At 39.6% G+C, this 22,127-nt stretch overlaps 1 protein-coding gene across 1 annotated transcript in view; it reads left to right on the top strand.

Annotated features, from left to right (window-relative positions):
- The window catches only part of dph1 (diphthamide biosynthesis 1), a 54,108-nt gene that overhangs the window by 14,104 nt on the left and 17,877 nt on the right, over positions 1-22,127 (top strand). Inside the window, exons 4-5 of the mRNA XM_035680165.1 lie at positions 17,758-17,879; positions 21,530-21,684. Of these exons, the coding sequence (XP_035536058.1) occupies positions 17,758-17,879; positions 21,530-21,684 (277 nt within the window). The remainder of the gene's footprint in view (positions 1-17,757; positions 17,880-21,529; positions 21,685-22,127) is intronic.

The raw sequence follows: 22,127 nt of genomic DNA, 5'->3' as shown, positions 1-22,127 counted from the left end.
CGTAGATCATGGCACATGACCATAAAGCTACAACAAAGTCTGACAAAACAATAAAAGAGTGGTCAGCCAATTAGACGTACTGTAAACAAGATGAAATTTTAGATGAATTTTTTAAACTACTTTATTTGGAGGGTACACTGAAAGTGAGCCCACCTGAAATGTTGGCGATAATCCCCAATCGCAGAGGAAAACGATCTATGGTCAAGTTTGGTCCTGATCTTGATCTGAGTCCTTTAATATTGGGTAGCTCTGATATTGTGGTGGCAGAAGAAATCTGCAGCAGATGGAAGATCTTCAGAAAATAGACTTTTATTGAATGTAATAAAAGCCTGAGTAAATTCTGCAGAAATACTTACTGACTACGTAAGTCAGAACACAAAAATGTCATCAGTCTCTCCCAAGTTAAGATCCCACATTCATATCTAGAACATTCCCTTCTTTCTGGAACATAACAAGAAATTCCACTTGGTTTTCACCAAATATATGTCCCTGGCCCAAGACCAGTTCTTGATAAGTTTACCCTAAGAGACAGACTAGGCACCAAGTTGAACCAAAGTTAAAATCTTACATAACCACAATGGATTACACAAGTCCAATCAAATATTTATATTTAGTAGCCTTATACATTTAGCACACACTATTTTTCACAAACCATATGATACAGTTACTGAAGGCCCTGATTTTAAAACTACCTAGTTGACCAGATTTAATTATTGATATGCTATTAAGGAATGTTTAACCCAGAAGAATTGCATTTTTGAAGCTTGTGAGAAGACATGTCACTCTGTTGGAGTTGGGACTACGGCTTTTAGAGAGCATACAAACACATAACAGCCTGTGTGTGTCTGTATGTTTCATTATGGTTTGCCATCAGGTTTCTTAGCTGATATGACCTACTGTAACCAGTGAAAGCAATGGCCACTGACAGCCTAAAATGAAAGGCTGCTACCTTTTTGTTTTGTACATTGATCTTTGCTATAAGAAAGTCAAGTGAGTTAATAGATATGCTACAACCAGAGTTTTGACCTAGCCTCTGGCTCAAAACAGAGTCAGTCATCAGTGCGATCAAATCATTTTTCACGTTCACATGTGAAAGAAGAAATCCTTTGACCTAATACTGGCTTATCTTCTTAGACATGGTTTGCTCGTGTGATGGCCACAAGAATGGCAGTTTAAGTCGACAGCCTCATCACAACTAAGGGCCTACTGGAGCAAACATTGAATCTAAGGTCAACACCATCTGGTGTCTTCTTACCGTATAATCTCTGATCCTGATGTGTGGACGAAATTACAACATTTATAAGGAGGAACTAAAGGAACTCAAGGTCTTGGTTCAAGTCTGTTACCACTTCATACTGTACCCGGATAGATAGTGCCATGAAAGCCACAATAGTTTAGATAACAATCTCAACACAAGAGCTCAGAATTTGGCTGATCCCTTCAAAGGCTTAACCCGCAGGTGAAAACTCTGTTTCTTCCCCAGATAAAACTGCTTGTTAGGGAGAAACCAGGATTTTCTGCTGAGAAGCCAGTCAACAGTTTTATCCACCAAATGAACTGATGAAATGAAATGATGAAATAAGTCATAACTAAATATGTAAACCAGACTTTGCAGCAACTACCAGTTCAGAGGACTTTACTGTAGCAACAGCAAAGCTAGCTGTTGCATTGATGAAAGTGTAGCAAATGGGCATACCCATCCTAATGTGGATGTGGATCTAGCATAGGACTGGAGGGTTGGAGAGAGTGAATGACAGTAACCTTTGGATGTTGGCTCAGCAGACTGGTGACCTTGTGTTACACAGCTTATGTCGAGGGTTACCAGAGGTCCCAGGAGTTAGGCGGCTCTGCCACCACCATCACTGCCACAGTTCCTCGTACTCGGGAGACAGGGCTGAGGTCCATATCAAAATGGGGATGAAAGGGCTAAGCTGGCCTCAGAGTAAGGAGCTTCAGTGGGAGGGACTGCTAAGTCTTAATGAGGACAAGCTGCTCTGAATTATGGCCATGCTGCAGTTAATACACTCAGGCCAAAACACATACCCTTTACATATACACACTTTTACACTCACAGTGTACCATGCCTAATGTCATAGGCACTACATTTCTCTTCCAAGCATTATCTCTCTATGTTTGTTATGTTTCTTTGTCCATATATTTATATCCTAAGCACCCAGAGAGAAGACATGATTGTGCACTTATTTGTGCATTTACATTGAAACAGCAACACAAACTACAGCCTTCAAAGTGAACTTTGAGTAGGATCAACACATTTCTGACTTCAAAGAGCTTTACGACTTAAAATAAAAATGCATAAAGAAGAGTCAACAAAATAAATAAATTAGGCAAAGTAAAGGAGAAGGAAGGAAAGAAGGTTCACTCGGGTTGTTATGGTTCTTATGTTGTAACAATACAGCATTTACATTTTTCTTGTATATTACCATTATTATGGGCAGCATGATGAATTGTATCATGATTTGTTAGTTGTGAGATTATTTAAATGTATAGAAATGCAGAAAATGGCAGGAAATAAATGAATTAACTTTATTTATTTTTTTTAATAAAAAAGAAAATATTTAAACTTAAAAAAAATTAGCCAAATTAGCTCTGGTTCTTGAACTGGTTCTGTTCAGGATTAAGCAAAAGTCAACAATAAATAATCTCATTAGGAATAAACCTGTGTGAACTGTCCATGCCTAAAATGGGTCAGCCTATACTGTATTTTAACATCGGTCATAATGGTGGTATTTGGAGATTTGGAGAGCCTAATAGTATGTACGTAGTATGCGGTCTAAAGAGTTTGAGAAACGCTGCCTTAAAACATGCAGGCATACAATGTAAATACGCCAAAATGATAAAAGATGCATCGTAAAGGTAGGGCTTGGTCCAAGGCTTTTCTACTGAATTGCGTTATATTTAGGTAGATGTACCTTCTAGACTGGCAAATTGGTATAACTCCATAATGTTCCTGTATTTTAAGATTTTATCACTAATCTAGATATTTTCACCCATAATAATCCAGATCATATATTCGTTTTCAATTTGTGCTATGCAGGCTACCGAAACCTGAGCACAGAGAGCCCACTTGATACTTTCAAGTAGATGGGTGTCCGCAATCTAAATAACCATGTCACCATGTAAAGCAGCAGTCCATTTATTACAGGGCCATCCTCCTTTATCTGATTCTCTCTGTGCCATTTTATTTCATTCTTTACTGCCCAGTGTTGACATTGTCATAGGAATTCAAAGACTCGTGAACTCCGCTTTCACAAGTAAACAAAAAAGAAGCTTTCAGAATAAAGAAAGAATTGGTAACTTGTGCAGGCAGGCAATGATGCATGTGCTGTCACTGTACCATATGTTTTATTGCCTTTGATGGTATGCCAGCTGTCTCGTTCTAGCTTTGAAAGATACTTTTATGAACTTACTTCAGTATTTACTGCTGCTGCTTTTGTGACAGTGGAGGAATATAAAGAGAGTAGCAGAAAGCAGGGTGTGTGGGGCTGTCGCCATGTCCTAATCCTGAGGACAGCACTAGCATTTAATGTTCCGTCTCTGTTCTCCTGGCACGAAAAACCCTGGGCCTCTACATGGAGATGTTGGACTGTAACCTAATCTGAGGTCTTGTACTCTGATGTTTGGTGGTTGAATGACAAATTTGCTGAGCACACAAGGCCAAAGGGCTCCTGTTATTTGCAGCAAAAAACAATAGTGAAAAATGGAAAAATACCTTTCCCTGACTGAAAAGGAGTCCTTAGACTATTTATTGTAGATAATAAAAAGACAATTTACATGTTTTAATTGTGCAATTAGTTTATTGTTTTTCTAATATATGTAAGTTGTAAGTTATGTAAGTAAATTATGAGACAAAAACTCTCTGTCCTACAAATGGTACTTGTGAAACACAGATTAATATGTTTTCGTGTATTATCATACATACGTAACAGTTAACATGTGCTAAATGTGGCTACATTCACTTTATTTTCATTGTCTGACTGAGCAGAGAAGCTGCTCTATGGAAGCCCTTTTTTTTGCATATTTTAACTGCTGTTAGATTGATTAACTGCTGTGGCCACATCTTTGGTCAGTGTTTGTTCACACACTTGAGGTTCCTAAGTTGAATTGGCAGTTGATCTTGAACTATTGTTGTCCAGGACCTCTTGGTGGGTTATTCCAAATTAGAAAGGCTCAAGTATGGCACATTGAAGCTGAGGGTGAGGTCAGAAATTATGTTAAGTACTGTAGGTGTAACCCTCATGATCATTGTATTTATTTAGCTTTTATAATCACAATCAGTTTCTCAAGATATAAATATATCACAATGAACATAAAGTAAAATTCATTAAAAAGTAGTATACAGAAAAAAGAGAGGAATAATAGAAGTACAGAGAGGGCTAGAGATCGTGTGTATGAATAATGTCATACTGAAAGCCATGACAGTCACCAGAGTATTAATTTTCCCTAGATCTGACAGTTGCTCAAACCCATTCACCAGTTACCAATTCTGTTACTTTCAAGTTTTTCTACAGAATAACAGTCAGCAAAAAAATATCCCAGGTCTTCAGAATAAGTATAATGATGCCCACATTTCTGATTAATATAGAAACAAGAGTAGGAAGGAAGCTTTCCCAAAAATGGCCTTAAATAATAAAGATAGACCAGTGACTAAGCCTACGCATTGACAGGGATGGCCAACCAGCCCAAGCGGACAGAGTATACAGTGATGAGTCAGGGAATTTGTAATTTGTAATATCATAAATGGTGTCTAACATCCAAAGCCACTGAGCTGATGGAGTCACAACAAATCACCATAATCATATAATGGCAAAATGTGGCAAAAACCAACTTTCTTAGGCTCAAAAGAAAAAACCTTTTCTGTGAAACACCCCAGCTTTTGTGCATGCTTTTTATCTTGTCAGCAATGTTTTCAGTGTGGGACTTAACCAAATTACAACCACCCATTAAAGTCTTCAGATGTCTGAAGTAAGACACCAGCTTCAGTCTACTTCCCTTGTGGAGTTGCTTTTTGTATGCTTTTTAGTCACACTAGCAGTGTGTGTCCCAAGAAGATAAATCCTGCCTATTTTGGTGATCTTCTTCTAGCACCACCAGCAGGTTGATGTTCTTTAGTGAATTGCCTTGTCAACTGCTTGATGGATATTCATGAAATTCAATACAGACATATGTGGTGAGCATGTTAGTATTCAGCTCAAAGTACCTAAATACAGCCTCGCACAGCTGCTATGTGTAAAAGTATAGGATTGCTAGTTCTTAAAAGCGAACAGAGAGATTTACAAATTTCTTAGATTTTGATTATGACTAGTGTTTTTTGATAAGCTGTATCAAAGTTTTTGCAGGTAACCATGACTGGCAGACTTTTTTTGTGATACAGTTGTATAACAGAACCCTGAAATAATAAAACGTGTAAAGACAAATGTCTGAAAAATGTGTGACCAGTAGTAACATGACTGCCAGAACAAGAGCCGGATTCAGTCAGGTCTGATCAGTAGGGAGAGTTGGTGTGGAGGCAGTTGGTTTTGAGATGCTCGTTGTTGAGCCTTCTGGAGGAGTTGTGTGCTTGTATGTATGATTCAACAAAACCTGTGATGGAAGACGCTCACTGGATGATTCCACTGACATACTGTACCTGTTTTCTGTCTCTCGCCATCATGTACTCTCCAAGATAACTGTCAACATAGCCCCTAAATGTCTTAAGTAACAGTCATGTCAGATGCTGTGTGTTGGTAAATTAAGGTACCGTATGCACACACACAGCCCCCAGATATCTCCAGGTCCTTCACCGTAGCTGTTTTCATCCATCAGAATAGATTCCTCTATATTCCACATGGCAGGTTGAATCATTTCTGTGGGAGCAGCAGCCACAGCCCACAGCCTCCCGGGGTAAATGTCAACTCCACCATTAGGAAGGAGCCTGGTAGGAGCCTCCAACGCCTTCTTGCCCTTGCATCGTCACAGTTTTCACAGCGCCCACAGCACAGCTGAGCTGTAGCAACAGATCTGGGCGTAAGTGACTGAGTGAATGTGTCTGTGCCAACATATATGTATGTTGAGTGTGTTTTTGCGCATATGTGCATCATGGTTTTGTGTCTGTGCCGACTCTAATTTTCTGCTCTTCGGCTATATGAGATCCTCATATGCGAGTTATTCGTATATGTGCTCCCAGCTCACCCATAGAGCCATGAGCTGTCTAATTAGCTCTCTCCTGCCAGGCACACCCTTACTGCCCACCTGAAGCTTATGTTGAACTCCAACAATATCTCATCATCAGCGACCACCGGCAAACCCTGTCAGTATCGGTCAGATTTTTCTGTTCCTCTTTGTCATCTCCTACGGTCTACCCAGATGGAAAGAAAGACATGGAGACATGCTTGAAAACTAAATGAGAGAGAGAGGAGAAAAGTTAAACTTCCTGCCTAGCACCCCATGCCAAATTTGTATTTTGAGTAGGGCATTTTGTCTGTGTATTGTATTTTATGTTTGTACAAAGCAAGCGTATTACGTTTGCTTATAGGGCAAATGTGTCTGTCTTCCATACTCAGTTTGAGTTGCGAGATATATTGTTAAATTGCAATACAAATATGTGAGGTGAAAACTGGGAATTAGAGGATGCACTATCCTGTTTAAAATCAGAAGGTTTTTTTGTTAGTGTATAATCAAAGAATTGTTGTGTTTTTGTTACCTTTTAGAATGAGCCGTTTTTATCTACAGAGGGAGCAGGTCCTCTTCTATTCCATGTGGCACTGCTATGTTTCTATAGTAGCCCAGAACAGACATAACACTGGCTCTAAATAGGGCCTTTCTCGTTTTTCGTGATTTTTGTGGCCACGTAGTTTCTCCTATACATGCTTGGAATAGGATGGTGAGGCAAGGGTGTTGCAGTCAGCAAGTACACCATTAGATGCCATTAAATAATACACACTGGTCAGCCAGACATGGGCAGAGATATGAGGCTGTTTTCTGTAACTTACAGGGTTATATTTTCAGTTTTACTTTTATAAAGAAACGGAAATATGCATATAGTTTATAACCTACATCAGAAATAAAAAGGACTATTTCATTTGATGAAAAAAATGAGAAAATATATTTTGTAGATTTTTGTCTGAGAAATAAAGTAACTTTTTTCAGTCATAAGTTGTCTTAATAGTGAAAAAATCATATTGTGAATTGAAGTATTGTGAGTTGTTTCAAATCGTCACTCTGTTACATCTCTAATACTCAGTCTTCTCCTTGTCAACCATATTCTTTTTAAAGATGAATTATACATGAGAGTTGAGAGCAAAAAAAGAGAAATGCAAACTCAACTCTCTTTACGACTACCCCAGGCCTTTTTATTAGAACAGGTACTGGTCACCTCCTGGCGATGACTTGGAACTGATTCTTTCTCAGGTGAATTTGATTTTAGTATCAGGTAGTGCTACGGGAGAGTGTAAAGTGAATCAGACACACCTATGTTCCTGTGCACCTCACAGACAAAGGCCTGGAGGACCACAGAGATACCCGCCGATTCTATCTTTGCTAATCACATCCCATCTATGGGGACATCATGTCCAGGCAGACTGGAAACCCTGATAGGTGCTGACACTGTGTAATACGATATCTTGGCAGATAGCACCTTGGAAATTGCCTGAGCTGTCATGAAAATACAATTGATTCTCTCTAGAGATACATTAAGAAAAAAAAGGTCACTTTGGCTGTAACTTGGACAAGACTGGGCCAGATGGAGGTTGTGAGTGTTTATTCTTAATGTCTGGCCTTTGACTTCCAAATGAAATGTGAAGATAGTAATGAGAGCACTTAAGGGAAGGCAGTAGATTCTGATTCCACCAGTGTTAGTTTAAGTAATGATATAAAAATGTTACTTCTTCTCAGCAGTGTGTAGAATAGATAAGCAATGCTTAGTGCTGAAGGTTACAGTCCTACTTTTGCCCTCTGTTCTGTCTCTAACACAGCCACTCAGACCGGCCATAATCGTTCTCATTTTGGATGGCACAGTCCCAGGCACATGTCCATGTAATTGCACTCACAGAGAGCCGTGTTATATTATGCACAGCCTGGAAAGAATGTATTGGAAGAATATTACATATGCTTTTAAAATGTCCTTTCACAGTAACTCTATTGACATTGCGCTGGCAGTTGAAGGACACAAATTGGGGTTGCACAACCGGCAAATTGGAAAGAGTAAAAACAACAACAAATGAATGAAAGAATAATTTAAAGTTCTGCTTTACATGAACACTGAGAGCTGGAATTTTGTGTTTCACATACTCATATGAAACAATCATGGATTATTGTAAACCCAACACGTGGCTAGAAAAAGGTAGACACGTTACCTAATCCAACATGGAACAGCTACTTTTCTATTTATTATTCAATTTTCCCTTCAAAGAGAAGGGGCGAAAGAACAGCAGCTAATATGAGAATGTCCTTTTCCGTTAGAGGATACAGTATATGAAGGACAGTTCAATCACTGGGAGCCACCTCGATTCATTGAGCATTGAGAAAAATCCAAATGAGTAGGCGTTCCCAAAAATTAAGTGAGAGATGTGATGATAGACAGCAGCTCAGAGAAATTGTGACAAGGAGCATAAGAGAGAGGAAAGGAGTCAAAAAGCTTCAGAAAATGGAGAGAGAGGAGAGAAACTGTGAAATGACTTGAGGGAAGCCGAGTGACAGACGATGGAGGGAAGCCTTAGGGAAGAATGAAAGAGGGATTAGATGGATTTGACCTCATCAATCAATACAGGAAAAGGTTTTTGTAAAAGTTATTTTTCAGAGTTGACTTTTATGTCACAAGTGTTGGGGCTAAAGGTGTAGTGATGCACTGTGTTTGATAAATAATGTTTTCCAAACTGGAATGTACAGATGCTCTGTTGTTTTCTTTGGGCTTGATCTGGAAAGTAAACTATTTTAAATGTATACTTCACATTTTTGAGTTGGAAAAAGGCGATGTTGCATACTTATTTGCATCAGCACTTAGCAATACTTGAATCAAAATCTGATGACAGTTGTTAGGTTGTCATCAGCAGTGTCAGACAGTCTGCTCTAACCACACACCCATGCTGTCCTGATGAGGGCAGATTGGCGCAGCAGTTTTAATTTTAATATTAAAATCTTAAACCTACAGTCACTTGTTTTGTATGACCAGTAGGGGGCAGTGGAAACAAAGCTGCAAACAAAACACGGACATATAATCACCTTTTAAGTAGATATGACAAGCATACAGTTGCAAATGTGCACTTCCGGCAGATACAATGCAACATAAGCATTAATTCAGAGTTGAACTGATACATATAAGTCTAGTCTAGTATTTACTCTCTTTGAGGAAAAAATCTAAAAAAATAATGTATTTCTCTTCAATACTCCACTATGTTCACCAGCTAGTCTCTTGTTTGCTGTTTTGTGCTGAGCAGGTTGTGCACTGTGGGTTTTTAGGCAACTGCGTCCGAAAAACCACACTATGAGAGCAGGGAAGTAAACCTAAACGATAAAGTTGCTGGCCATATAACCAAAACAATAAGTGGAATGATGATTATAAGCTTCATAGAGGTGAGGGGGACTAAAGAGTAGGGTAAACGTTATTTCTGTGTTTGTTACTAAGAACAACCCCTTTCCCATCACATAGTAATTTTGATCCATTGTTGTTGATTGATTCAAGCTTTTTAAATTATAATAAATAGGGTTGATTTGATGAACTTCTGTTTGAAAAATAGTTTATATTTTAAATAAGTTTTTAGGAGCTTTAAAATAGTCCAAAATAATAGTATTCACATGTGGGCTTTCCACGACCTCCTATGGTGTGATTAATTTACATACACTAGAGTAAAGAATAAATTGTCTCAGCCAGCAACCACAGCTTCAAGGAAGCTTTAGTGTTCTGTTCTTGTAGAGGCACAATAGCACTTAATACCCCCATTATCTGTCCTCTCTGGTCCCTTATCATGATTCCTGTCTTTATACCCTCATAGATCTGATAACCAGTGTGTCAAACTAGATTTAGTTTTCTGTATTAGTTTTTTCAGAGATCCTTAGAGATTAGATCTGTTCTTGGTTGTGGGCCTAGCCCTGAGTTTTCACCTCCTACAGCAATATCAGCACAACTGCAGTCACTTGTAATAACTGTTGCCATATCATCATTTTGTTTTGTTTAGTAAATTGGATTGCAGCTCTTTTTAAGCATGCTCTGCTATGCTTTGCAGTTTGCGGCTCTATCTTGATAAAGCTGTAGGCTTTTCTATAATGACCCATGGCTCAGGCTTTTGAATAAACGCCATGACAAATAAATGAGATACACTCACAGAAATAGCAGTAATGATCTTGTTTTTCAGGGAGTTAAAGGATTATCTAATGGTATTACTGAAAACATCTGTCTAAGCATCAACCCATACTCGCTGCCTCACGTCTCTCTGTTTACTCATTCCTGGCAGATGTTCAATGACTGCAGTTAGACTGTCATATTTTACAGGGGGTTTTGTCTCCAGATTTTTTCTGTGGAAGACAGGCGGCCCAGGATTCCTGTCTCAATATGACAATGAAATATAGTGAAATAGGCAAGGAGAGACATCGAGCGGAAGATATACACAGAGAGAGAAGGAGTGGAGATCATTTAATCCTCCTGCCCAGTGCCCCTTGCCAAATTTATTTTTGGAGGGGAGCACTTTGTCAGGATATATGTTATATGTGCAGAAAGCAGATTATAGATATCAGATTTGCTAATATTACAAACCCAACAGCAAACAGCTCATCTGTCTTACATAGTCGGTTCTTTCTGCGTTGTCATCATCACCCCACTCTCCTTCTCTCTCTTTGTCCCCATCTTTCATATTTTTCTCTTGGTCTTCTTATGTTCTCCCACGTGCCCTCTTGTTTCCCCTGTATCATTTACCACTGAATATTATCTCTTTCACTGGACTTTTTCTCCTTTATTTCTGGTCTAATCTTTTTTTCTCCTCATTTACCTAAACTGAACTCATTTAAGGAGGAATTAATGACGGTTCATCTCTGCTGAGCTAGCCTGACACTTCTGGGAGAAGCCTCTTTTTTCCCAGGCCAATCGGTTCTGCCCCGTGCCAAAGCCCACTCACAGACACACAATGGGCTGATGTGGCTGATGTCTGAAATGTAATGGAATAAAAAAAGAAAAAAAGATGAGCCATTGCCAGATGTAGAAAATAATTCACACACATATTTTCTGTACAGGGAAAGGTGTGTGTGTGTGTGTGTGTGTGGTGTGTTGTGCTTGTGTGTGTGTGTTTGTTGTGTGTGTGGTGTGTGTGTGTGTGTGTGTTGTGTCGTGTTGCTGTGTTGTGTGTGTGTGTGTGTGTGTGTGTCAGAGAGAGCGAGTGCATGATTTGACTTGGTATGCCACATATGCTCATTTGAGCTGTCTGCCCACAGTGTATCGATGGCAACTGTGCAAGAGCAGTGCTGCTACACCTGTATCCACCTTGCTGACCTGCTTGTCACTTGGTTTCCTATGAGACCGCCCTGCTACCTCTGCTATTATTAGACTTCAGATGTAAACTGGCAGTGCAGTCATATGGACAGACAACCTACTGTGGAGTGTACCGCCACCTTCCTCTTACACTGCCAGGAGAGACAGTAACAATAGTTTTTGGAATAAGAATAGTGCCTCTGGTCAAGTCTAATACTTCCTGTTTATATATTCACCAGGGTCAGCCAGTGTACATCACAATAGACCATATTAATTTAAAACATTAATTGAAGAATAGAAAACCCTGCTACTTTATCCTTGTTAATCCCTCCACTCATTTATATTCTTTTGCTGCACTGATTCATTCATTAACATCATTAAAATATGTGCATACAAACATGCACGGCAGTATAAGTACGTCTGGTTGTGTGTAATGGCTTACAGGTGTTAAGTTTTTCCTACATATATTAACATGATTAAAAATATTAAAATATGTTAAAACGCCTGTTAAGTCTTTGTATTAGCTTCTGGTGGTCCTCTGTCAGCTCGAGTATTTACAGGACCATAATAAAAGTTAAGCTAAAGAAATCTTAGAAGCCAACTTTTGATACAGTTTTAGTAATGCAAAAGCTGGTTGTTCTTGTGCCACACTAACCATTTTTTGGGTCTTTAGTTTGATTTGAACTCTCAGAAAGACTAATTTATCTTATTTATTTAGACTGTACTCAGGGCCCAAAGTAAGTACAGTATATTTATACCTTGAACCATTAAAGAGGGATTCAGTAAAGACCTGTAAAGATTTTAGATAATCTATTCTCTATTTATCAGTAAAACAGTTAAAAGCCATTTTATTGAGACATCTGTTTTATTATGAGCTTCAAGCAATGGCAGATAATTCTTTGAAGAAGAGCCAACTGGATCAGAGTAGCTCTGTGGATCTTTTGGAAACTTCTGACACCCCTCATTATATCATAAATAAGCACAGGAGTAGCTAAAGGAATAATCTAACTGTGCCCACACAAGTTTGGCACTTCAGATTCTTTTTATTTGGGGAGATAACGTCTTTATACCATGCTATGACAAAGAGGAAAAGCAAAAGCGAGCTGACATGCTCCTGAGTGCTCTCTAACATATCAGGTGAAGCTGTCTAAGGTCCCACTAATGTATAAACGTATATACACAGTATATTGACAAAAAGTGTTTACTAGTTAGTTAGTTAATTAATAATTTTCACTGACTATTTAGTGTTGCTTTGATGTACTGCAAATGCTAATATGCATGTCAAAGTAAACATGGCTATTAATAGCTGCAAATGAGCTATAAAATGTGACCAAGGTCCTGATTCCTCTGGCTGTATTCTGTGGGATGCTCTTTTACGGTTATTTATTGAATTAAATCCCATACAAAGTGTAATTTACTGTATACTAATACATCTTAATATATATGTATTGTAAAAATACAATATAGAGAATGCTCAAATAATCCATCCCAGCAGAATGAGAGGCAGGGAAAACAGTCTGGGTAGATTTCCAATCCGTGGGGGTCAACATATTCACAATCCTGCTTGGCAATTTAGAGTCACAAAACCATTTGCATGTGTTTGGAGTATGAGAGAAAAGTCAGAGCCACTGGAGGAAACCCACACACCCACCGGGAGAACATGCTTCAAATATAGAAAGGGCTTTGGCTGAAGATTAAAACCAGAACTCTCCTTTGTGAGAGGACTGATGGTGCTAACAACCAATCTATTCTGCTGCCAAGGTAGCATGTGGTTGGTTGCTGGTATTCCCTGTCATAACTTTTATGTCGTTTTAATGGCTTGATTAGATGGCAAATGCTCATTAGGTATGAAAATCACCATTAGGTACCACAAAAGTACTGTGACGTTTGCGGTTTACCCCAAAGGATGCAAAACTTTAAAACCTGGAAAGCTTGAAAAAGCTCTAATCATTTTCTCACCCATTTTGCACTTGGCTAGTAAAGTTACTGCTGAACAAATTAAATCACATCAGTAGGGAAATAAGGAAACATGCAAATTGGCAAATTGGATTAGCCCACCTGACGATGGCAGACGACTGTGAAAAAATCAGTTGTTGCCACCTTTTTTGTTTGACTGGCTTGTTGACCATCCACCCGCTTGCCAAGCAAATGCGTAAATACATGACAAGCAGCACTAATGCAGCTTATGGGAGCTTGTTATTATTCTTAAATGGGCTTGATTGCACTCCACACATCAGTATAGTAAAGCATTATAAGAGTCATAAGAGTCACTGCTTCCCTTACATTAGTAGACCAGTAGGAAAACCTGGAGGTTGAGAAGTCAAGCAGTAACATTTTCCCTTCTTTCTCCATTCTGCATTGCCCCTGAGCAAGGCACTTAACCTCCTTTCTGGTACAGTGGAGATGGAATGGGAGACATGAAAACAAAAGCATTTGAGAAACTCCATATAATGCCCATTGTAGTGCTGTTCAGTACTGACAAAATCAAAAATACATCTATATCAATATCAACGTGATTGATGTGTGTTTTCTCATAGCATTTAATCTAACAATCTAGACATAGAAAAAGTTTGCTGACAGGCAGTTAAATTGTGCAAGAGCTTTGAGCGGACTTTGGTATGGTGGCTTTACCCACGCGACAGTTTCATTTTGTGCCAGTGAGTACACATTCATGTTCTATTTTATCAGCACATACATATGTACATATAGCTGGTTTGCCAATTTGGCAGACAATTTAAGCCACAGTTAGTTACCTATAAAGATAATGTTGATAGTTTGGGTAAAAGTACGTAATTTACTGCATGGCTTCTACTTGAAATAACTATCAAGGATTCAAATGTAGTGCTTTTATACATTTAAACATGTTTGGCACATGATTATGAATGACACCATTGATTTGTGAACACCCTTAGTCGCCCTGCATCAGAGTGAAGCTTCAAACTTTGACAGTGCTCTCTCTCTCTGTGACTTCGGGAATATTTGAAACGCAACTGTTGAAGTGAGGGCTGATATTGTATTTGACACCCTCCAGGTATGAATGTTTGAAATATATGAATGTGTGAAGCACTGTTGCTTGAAACCCAGTCAGTCCACTTTCCCTGAATAAATAAAAGAAATCCTTTGAACACTTCTCCAGTCACACAAGTGGAAATGTGCATGCAGAATAACCTACAAAAAAGGTAAATACAGTGAAAAGCATCATCTATCTTTATTGTTCAGCCAGCCAAAAAAATAATACAGTTTTGACGTCTTAGGAACTGCATATTGTAGTTTTCCCTGCAGTTTTTGAATATAGAGGTGTTCATGTAAGAGGCTGTTTTAACTGTAATGTTTAATCAAGCTGATGGGCCCAAGAGTAAAACTGAGTGTCAAAGTGATAATTACCTGCAACTTCCCACATCTCAAAACTCAGAAACCTTAAGTTAACAGTTATTCACACATCACAGATGGTGGAAGCCTGTTTTAAATTCAGTCTAGTAATTTTCATCAACAGATGAGTGTAATTGGGGACAGAATGGCTTTGTGAGTACTAATGGAATGGTTCAGAGACAGGAGAAGTTTTTCATTCCCTTTGTCTGCTGCAACATCTCTTGAGTCGTAAGGCTCTGGTGCCAACAAGTTCCTCTTTTATGCCGGCATCAGAAGAAATTCCTGTCAAAGTCAGAAAAGTATATCATCTCCAGAGGACAGGAGCACAAAGCTTAATCTGCTTTCATGCCTATGCTGCCACACTAGGACAATAATGGAGATGGGTGAGATGCTATTTATGTAAAACTTATCAGCTACTTTAACCTGTTGATAAACAGTGATACAATCTGCTGCCACTCAATCCATGGTCATGTGAGTGTGTGCTTTTGTGCTGGCCTGTGCGTGCATATGTATATTGCAGTCTGCTCCTACGCTTGTGTTTGCGGCACACACCAGCGCAGTGGTTTTTATAAGATTCAAATCAGTTGGCAATTTCTCACACATATTGAGCTGTATGCTAAAGAGCTAATTAACAAGGGCTGTTATGGAGTTCAGAAGCTTCTCTGACATCTTAATTAGATCTTAATGACATTTCAGTTGGAATGGCTGAACTGAGTAGCCTAAGATGAGGCAAAACCAGTGCTGATATACGGAGGGAAATGGGAAAGTGACTGATACTAGAGACAAGTGCAAGCGGGAAGGGATAGTTGAGGAATAAGTGGAAATTAGGAGGCATTGGAGGACATTTGTGCTCTATATGTATCCACCAGTCAAATGGCGTGTGTGAGATAGCGTGTGTCAGAAATAGGATTTGATTAACACTGATAAACTTTTCATTCATGTCGTTCTTTCTAACATTCTTTTATTCTATCTTCCTTCTTCCCTCTTTTCCTCTCTCCCAGTGGGATATGGGGCTGCCCAGTAATTACTCTGCCCATTTCCCAGTAGCATCATGTCTCTGATGGGCCTCTTAATCAGATTCTTAGCATTTATTACCATGACATTTCAGTGTACTCACTCTGGAAATAACTAGCTATGCACAGCTCTGCCAATGTAGATAACATGATAATGGTATTTCTGGCAGATAGATGGCTGATTAGATACGATAATCATCTGTAGTAGTAGTGTTTTGCATTGTAGATGGTTCTGCATGGTCTGCAGTGGATTGCAGGGAAAAGTCTCTTTTTTTTTTCTGGTGGGCAGGCTGTATTTTTAGGTTGATGCACGTTTATATAACTCCAAACAAAGTCAATGGACTGAGCTAAAAGAACAATGGGCTGCAGTGAATGAGCAAACTAATGCACAAATCCACAGACCTCAAACTACACATGTGATTATATGATTTTTAGTAACACATAATTACCTTCCTGCTGTCGGCTGCATATGCATGCATACGCAGCACGAAGACACGCACCGACAAAATCAACACCTTGACAAGAGAGGGGGTAATTGATTCAAGTCATCGAAGGCAAATATTTATTTACCAGATGAGTTGTTCTGTCTATGTTTTCCTGGGCTCAGCTGGCCTGCGCTGCCCTTCACTTGAGAGCAGCCATTAGAGGAGAAGGGAAAGGGAAATAGGGAGAGAAGAAGAGAGAGTCAACAACATAGAAAACTAGGGGACTATGATGAGGAGCCCAGAGAGTCCAACCACGGATTACATCAGAGAAAATGAGGGAGGAGAGGCTAAATAGAAACTTCGTCTGAAGCCCTTTGCAAGGAGCAGAGCGAGGAATGAACAGAGTGTGTGGATGTGGGTTGAAAGATTGGGCAGCAGGAGACACATTACTAGGAGTGTGTTGGTTGCTACAGATGCTGTTCTGTGTGCAGCCATGTCTGTTTATCTCTACCCTCTTCTCCCCAAACCCTCTGTCTCATCTCTATTCTACCCCTTCGGTCTAGCCTAAATCTGTCAGAATACAGCCACAAATACCTGGCAACAACCGCCATTTACAACCACCCCCTCGTCTACCCATCTTTCCTCCCGTACAATGCCTCTAGCTTCTGTTCATTTGGGCTTGCTCCCTTTTACTCTCAGCCTTTATTCGTTTTACTTAGCCTTATGGGTTTACTTAGCATTTTATACGCCCATAAAGGGCGATAAAAGACGGAGCTTGTTTTTCTGTAGTGCAATCGGCTATTCATTCTAACAGATCTGGGTCCACAGATGCCTGTGTAATTTGGTGCTTTTCCTCTCAAGGCCATGATTTTTTTTTTCTATTAAAGCCTCAAAGTGGAACGTTAGGCCCATGTGGTCTGTGCTACGCTCTCGCAACCTACTTGTGGCATAAAAGCATCTAGTCTGAATAGTTTATTCCAATGCTGCAGACACTAACAGTTGCTGAGGATGTTTCTCCTCTTCCAGGCAGATGTGCTGTAAATCCAGGCCATGGCTAGACTGGCGAAGGCCCCTATAAACTCTAATCTGCTTATGTGTACCAGTCCTAGCCCTTATCTCCTACTTCTTCTTCCCTTTGTGTACCCTCCTGTCTTTGGCCATGCTGACTGGTGACCTATTACCCCTCGTCTGGCAGGGATTTAACTACCAGACAGCTTGTGCCACACTCAGTCCTTTGGCTGCCGGTCATGAAGAGCAAAAGAATAGCAGCGTGTCACCCTGATATGCTGTGAGTCAGTCATTGACTGACAACGCTGTCAGATACTATATAGTGTACTCTATCTGTAGCAAGTAGATAGGGATTGATCTAATTCAACTCTCTCATAATCACACCGTGCCTGGCATGCTATGTCTATTGATCGCTATGGTAGCGATCAACAGGACATGCATATGGTCTGTGACTGTACTGATCAGTGTCTCTGTGTGCGTACATTCCCAGGTTCACAGAGGCTGATACCATTGTGATGGGAGACGTGACGTACGGTGCCTGCTGCGTGGATGATTTCACCGCCCGAGCCCTGGGAGCTGATTTCATGGTGCACTATGGCCACAGTTGTCTCAGTGAGTCTTTTGTCTGTTTGTCTGTCACTCTGCATGCAGATTATACCACACAGAGGAATGCAAGCAAGCATCAGGGACAACCACCTACCGAGAGTGTGCTTCATTAAACAGAAGTCAGAGCACTGACTGAGCTATTGATCAACAAAAAACATAACTAGTTAGTGCAGCCCTCCCCAACTCTAGTATGGAAGGCATATCAGACCTTTGGAGCCTGGACATCACATTTACCCAGCAGATCAATGGGGAACATACATTAGAGCCGTCCTTTGAAAACCTCACGCAGCTCTTGAGGACCTTCACCCTCACCCCCACTGTCTCTTGAAGAACATGGGAGAAAATGCTAAATCAATAGTTTTGATATTTTCCTGCCAGAACAACCTCACCTCTCCCAAATACCAGAAATGACCAACAGAATTTTAATATACTGAAAAGCTCTCCCTGTGTTGGTTTGTGGCTTTTGGTTTTGTTTGTTTGTCTTTGTGTGTGTGTGAACATTCATTATTTGATATTTGTGGAGAATTTACGTGCATGTATGTTTACAGAAGAGACTGAGTGCGCAAACCCAAAAGTACACACACAGAAGACCCATTTACACTCAGACGAGCCTAATAAAGATGAAGACACCAAAGATCAATTCTTTGTGGGTTGTGAAGTTAGATCAGATGTTAATTGATGAAAGATATATTTCAAAGGAATGAAACGAACTACAGATTCTCAAAGAGTCCATTCGTAAGTGTGCCAGTGTGTATTATTTGTTCCTGACCTTCATCACTGAATCATGAGGACATCATCTGCACTGTTTCTCAAGATGTCAGACACCTGTGGGAGATTAAAGACACTGTGTTCCGACTGACTCACAGAGAAACTGTCTCTCCTGCGCTCCTTTATTCCCCTTTCATTTCCTCTGCGGTATCTGCTTTTGAATATTGGTGCCATCTCATTGTTTGTCATCTTAAAGCCCCTCCGTCTAGTGCAGGACAATATGGGCAACATCATAAATATTTTTGTGTCTTTTTAAAATTGTAACAGTATTTTCTGATGTGAGGAATGGGAATTTTATTTAACCTTAGTGAGGCTTAAGCAGCATTTTTGTAACTGAATGTCGGACTAGTCTGAACAAAATAACACCAAGAAAAAAAGGAAAATGGACTGAGAGTGATAAACTTATTTTTATTTTTCACCTATTTCATTGTGGTTATTTACCAACATGGGGAAAAAGCACCTGGAGAAAAAGAAAACTGGCAACACATAACAGCCTTGCTCAGATAATGCCAGCTGCCATAGCTGTAAGTATTACTGGGCCTTCTTCAACATCACAAGCAAGTCCATTTTGGTGGCATGACTCATTTTATAAGAGTTTTGTAAAGCAAAACTTTCCCAAAGCAGTAACTTTAGTTTGAGTTTGTGTTATTTGTGTGGACCACTGGACACTTGGGTTTAAATAACAGGCCAGTTAATAGTTATCATTCATAGACCTGTATTACAAGATATTTAATACTGATTTTTAATATTCCACAATACACATACAACTCTATAGCTGCATTCACTCCTGGTGACTCCTAGTTTACTGTTCAGATTATTGTTATTTTTTTAGACTTTTCACAGTGTGTTTTCAGTGTCTTCCCTCTCAGCACAGTTATTTTGACCACAAATCATTGCAGTGTATAATATAATTCTCAGTAATTGACTTTTTGGTGTTTTTTCTTGCCTTGACACATTACATTTCTGCAGATTTTCATATTTATTTGCTCAGAATGTGTATGACCTGGACTTCAGTGTACCTGTACCTGGTCCAGTCAACCTACTTTAGAATTCAGGTGGTCACAATTCAGCAACCACTGCTTACTGCTTTTTGATATCGTATAAAAATAATAAAAAATAACAGACACAACAATTGTAATATATCAGGACACATGCCTCATCACTTGTTTAAATTCTCTTTGTGAACTTTGGAGTGTGTGTGAATCAGTTTCTTTTATATTGTAATGTATAATACATAATAATGTGGCTAGTACTGTTTTCATCCACACCTTCATTACCACTGTCCTCTGTGTTTTTCAGTGTTGCATTAGAGTCACATGAAAGTGAAATTCTGATATGTTTAAAGTTGTATTGCCACAAATTGGACATAGATTGGTTCAGGGCCATATATTAAAGGTGCCAAATGATTGCTGTATTATTCATACAATTGTCCATGTGCACAGCATAGAATGGAACCTGTTAGTACATATTGATTTGTAAAAAAGCCAGTATACCATTATGTGCAACCCTTTCTGACTTCCACTTGTTATGAATGTGCATATTTGTTTACATGGAGCTAATAAGCATCTCTGCTGAGTGACCTTATTGCTATAACACATAGATAAATAAAACCACTGATGGGGCAAGTGAGCCCTGTCCATCTCATTGACTGTGTCTCTAATTGCAGCGTCTAAGTGCTCTCAGGCTACCATGTTAATGTGAACACAGATCGATGTCAGTTTTCTTTGCCCTTTAAGTTTTGGGAGTGCCTATAAAGAAGCAACTGACAGCTGTTTGTCTCGGTCTGTATTTCTTTACTCAACTCCTCCAACCCTTTTTAGTCTCATAATATATTTAACTCCTTAGTTTCTCACTTAACGTGGTCTACAGCAAAGCCCACCTTTATAAGTCCCTATCCATCTCCTTCCCTTCCCTCTGCTTAGATGTGAGCCCATTCATCACTTCGGTTGCCAGTTAATTGACAACCCAACCTCCAATACACATCCACTCACACACACACACAGTATCCTATTACTTTTTCCACTCCTCTCTTCCTTCTAACCCTATCTTTTGGAATTTATATGGTGCATTATTAAATCACGTACCTCCACCCCCATATTGAATTTCAGTGTTTCCCAGCCTACATTTATAGGAATTTCTCATTCCTTGCTCCTGCTTTCCATCCCATCTGCCTTCAATTCATTGTAAAGACATGTATCTCACAGATCTTCAGCCTTTCCCATTCCACCCTTCTCTATTGACCCCCTGTTTTCTGCCCCCTTGTCATGCTTTTGCTCCTGTATCGCTCGCTCTCAATATTGCTTTAATCTAGGCCATCAATTGAATGAGCTGCTCTTGCTCATAAAACATTTGCACCATAATGGGCCATTTGCTTAATCATAACAAAAAAAATCCCCTTGCTATTGATCTGCAAATTAAATGTAACACAAGAGGAAGAATAATTATGATAAACAAAGTAAATGATAATTCTTCTTTCTTACCCATGCCCTTTCTCTTTATTTTCTTGGACTCTCGCCTACTTTTTCAGAACCTAACTCAGCACGTCTCTAGCTACCTCTCCTAGGCCCGGGTGCGTAGTAAATGGCCTGTGAAATTAATGGCATTAATAGTAATCGCATGTGTCCCTCTCCTTCCCTAAATAATTGAGGTCTTCGCATCAGTTCCTGCGTGTGCTAGAGAGTCACGCTGAATGGGTTTCAGTTATATCACACAGGCGCCAACTGCGAGCTATATATGTGCATGTACTGTGTTCCCATATAGCTGTATCGCTGAACATGTGCCTCGTGTTAATGTTTGAGGCAGCATGAATAGTGTATATACCACAGGCTTACCTGACATAACAGAGTAAATTATTCATCTGTCTTTCTTTTGTCTTTGTGTCCCTGCAGTCCCCATAGACTCCACAGCAGGTATTAAGATGCTGTATGTGTTTGTGGATATCCAGATGGACAATGCACACTTCCTGGACACGGTCAAGTTCAACTTCCCTCCTGGACAATCTCTGGCACTCGTCAGCACTATTCAGTTTGTGGCAGCACTGCAGGTGATTAAGCACCGGGTTTCTATCTGATTTTGTGCATATGTGGGTGAGTCTATTTTTGTATCAGAGAGCGCTCAGATAGAGCCATTTCCTATCTTTACCTGAATAATCAGTCACTTTTGTGTATTTTGAGTTTTACCCAAGTATTTTTGTTTGTACAGTATAGGAACACTCACACTCATACTTCAATGCAGTTGTACAGTATACTTTTCTGGTTTCTGGCTTTCATGAACAAGCTTACACTCCACACTTAAGCTCAGTTCAAGTGTGGGTTTGAGAAATCCGGTAGCAGTTATTTTGGATTTAAAAGGTGGAATGAACTCGGAAGGCCTCTCAGTTCAGCATCGTGCTCAACTCTGCTCTTTACATAAGCAGTGGCAGCAGCTATAGTATTAAACCGCCCCTTTTTATGCCTCTCTGTTCTATAATGTGTTCTGCTGCTTTCA

This window comes from Morone saxatilis, unplaced genomic scaffold (assembly GCF_004916995.1).
Source record: "Morone saxatilis isolate NCDOM2014 unplaced genomic scaffold, NCSU_SB_2.0 Contig8, whole genome shotgun sequence".
Taxonomy (NCBI): Eukaryota; Metazoa; Chordata; class Actinopteri; family Moronidae; genus Morone; species Morone saxatilis.
This window is presented reverse-complemented; position numbering and strand designations above follow the sequence as displayed.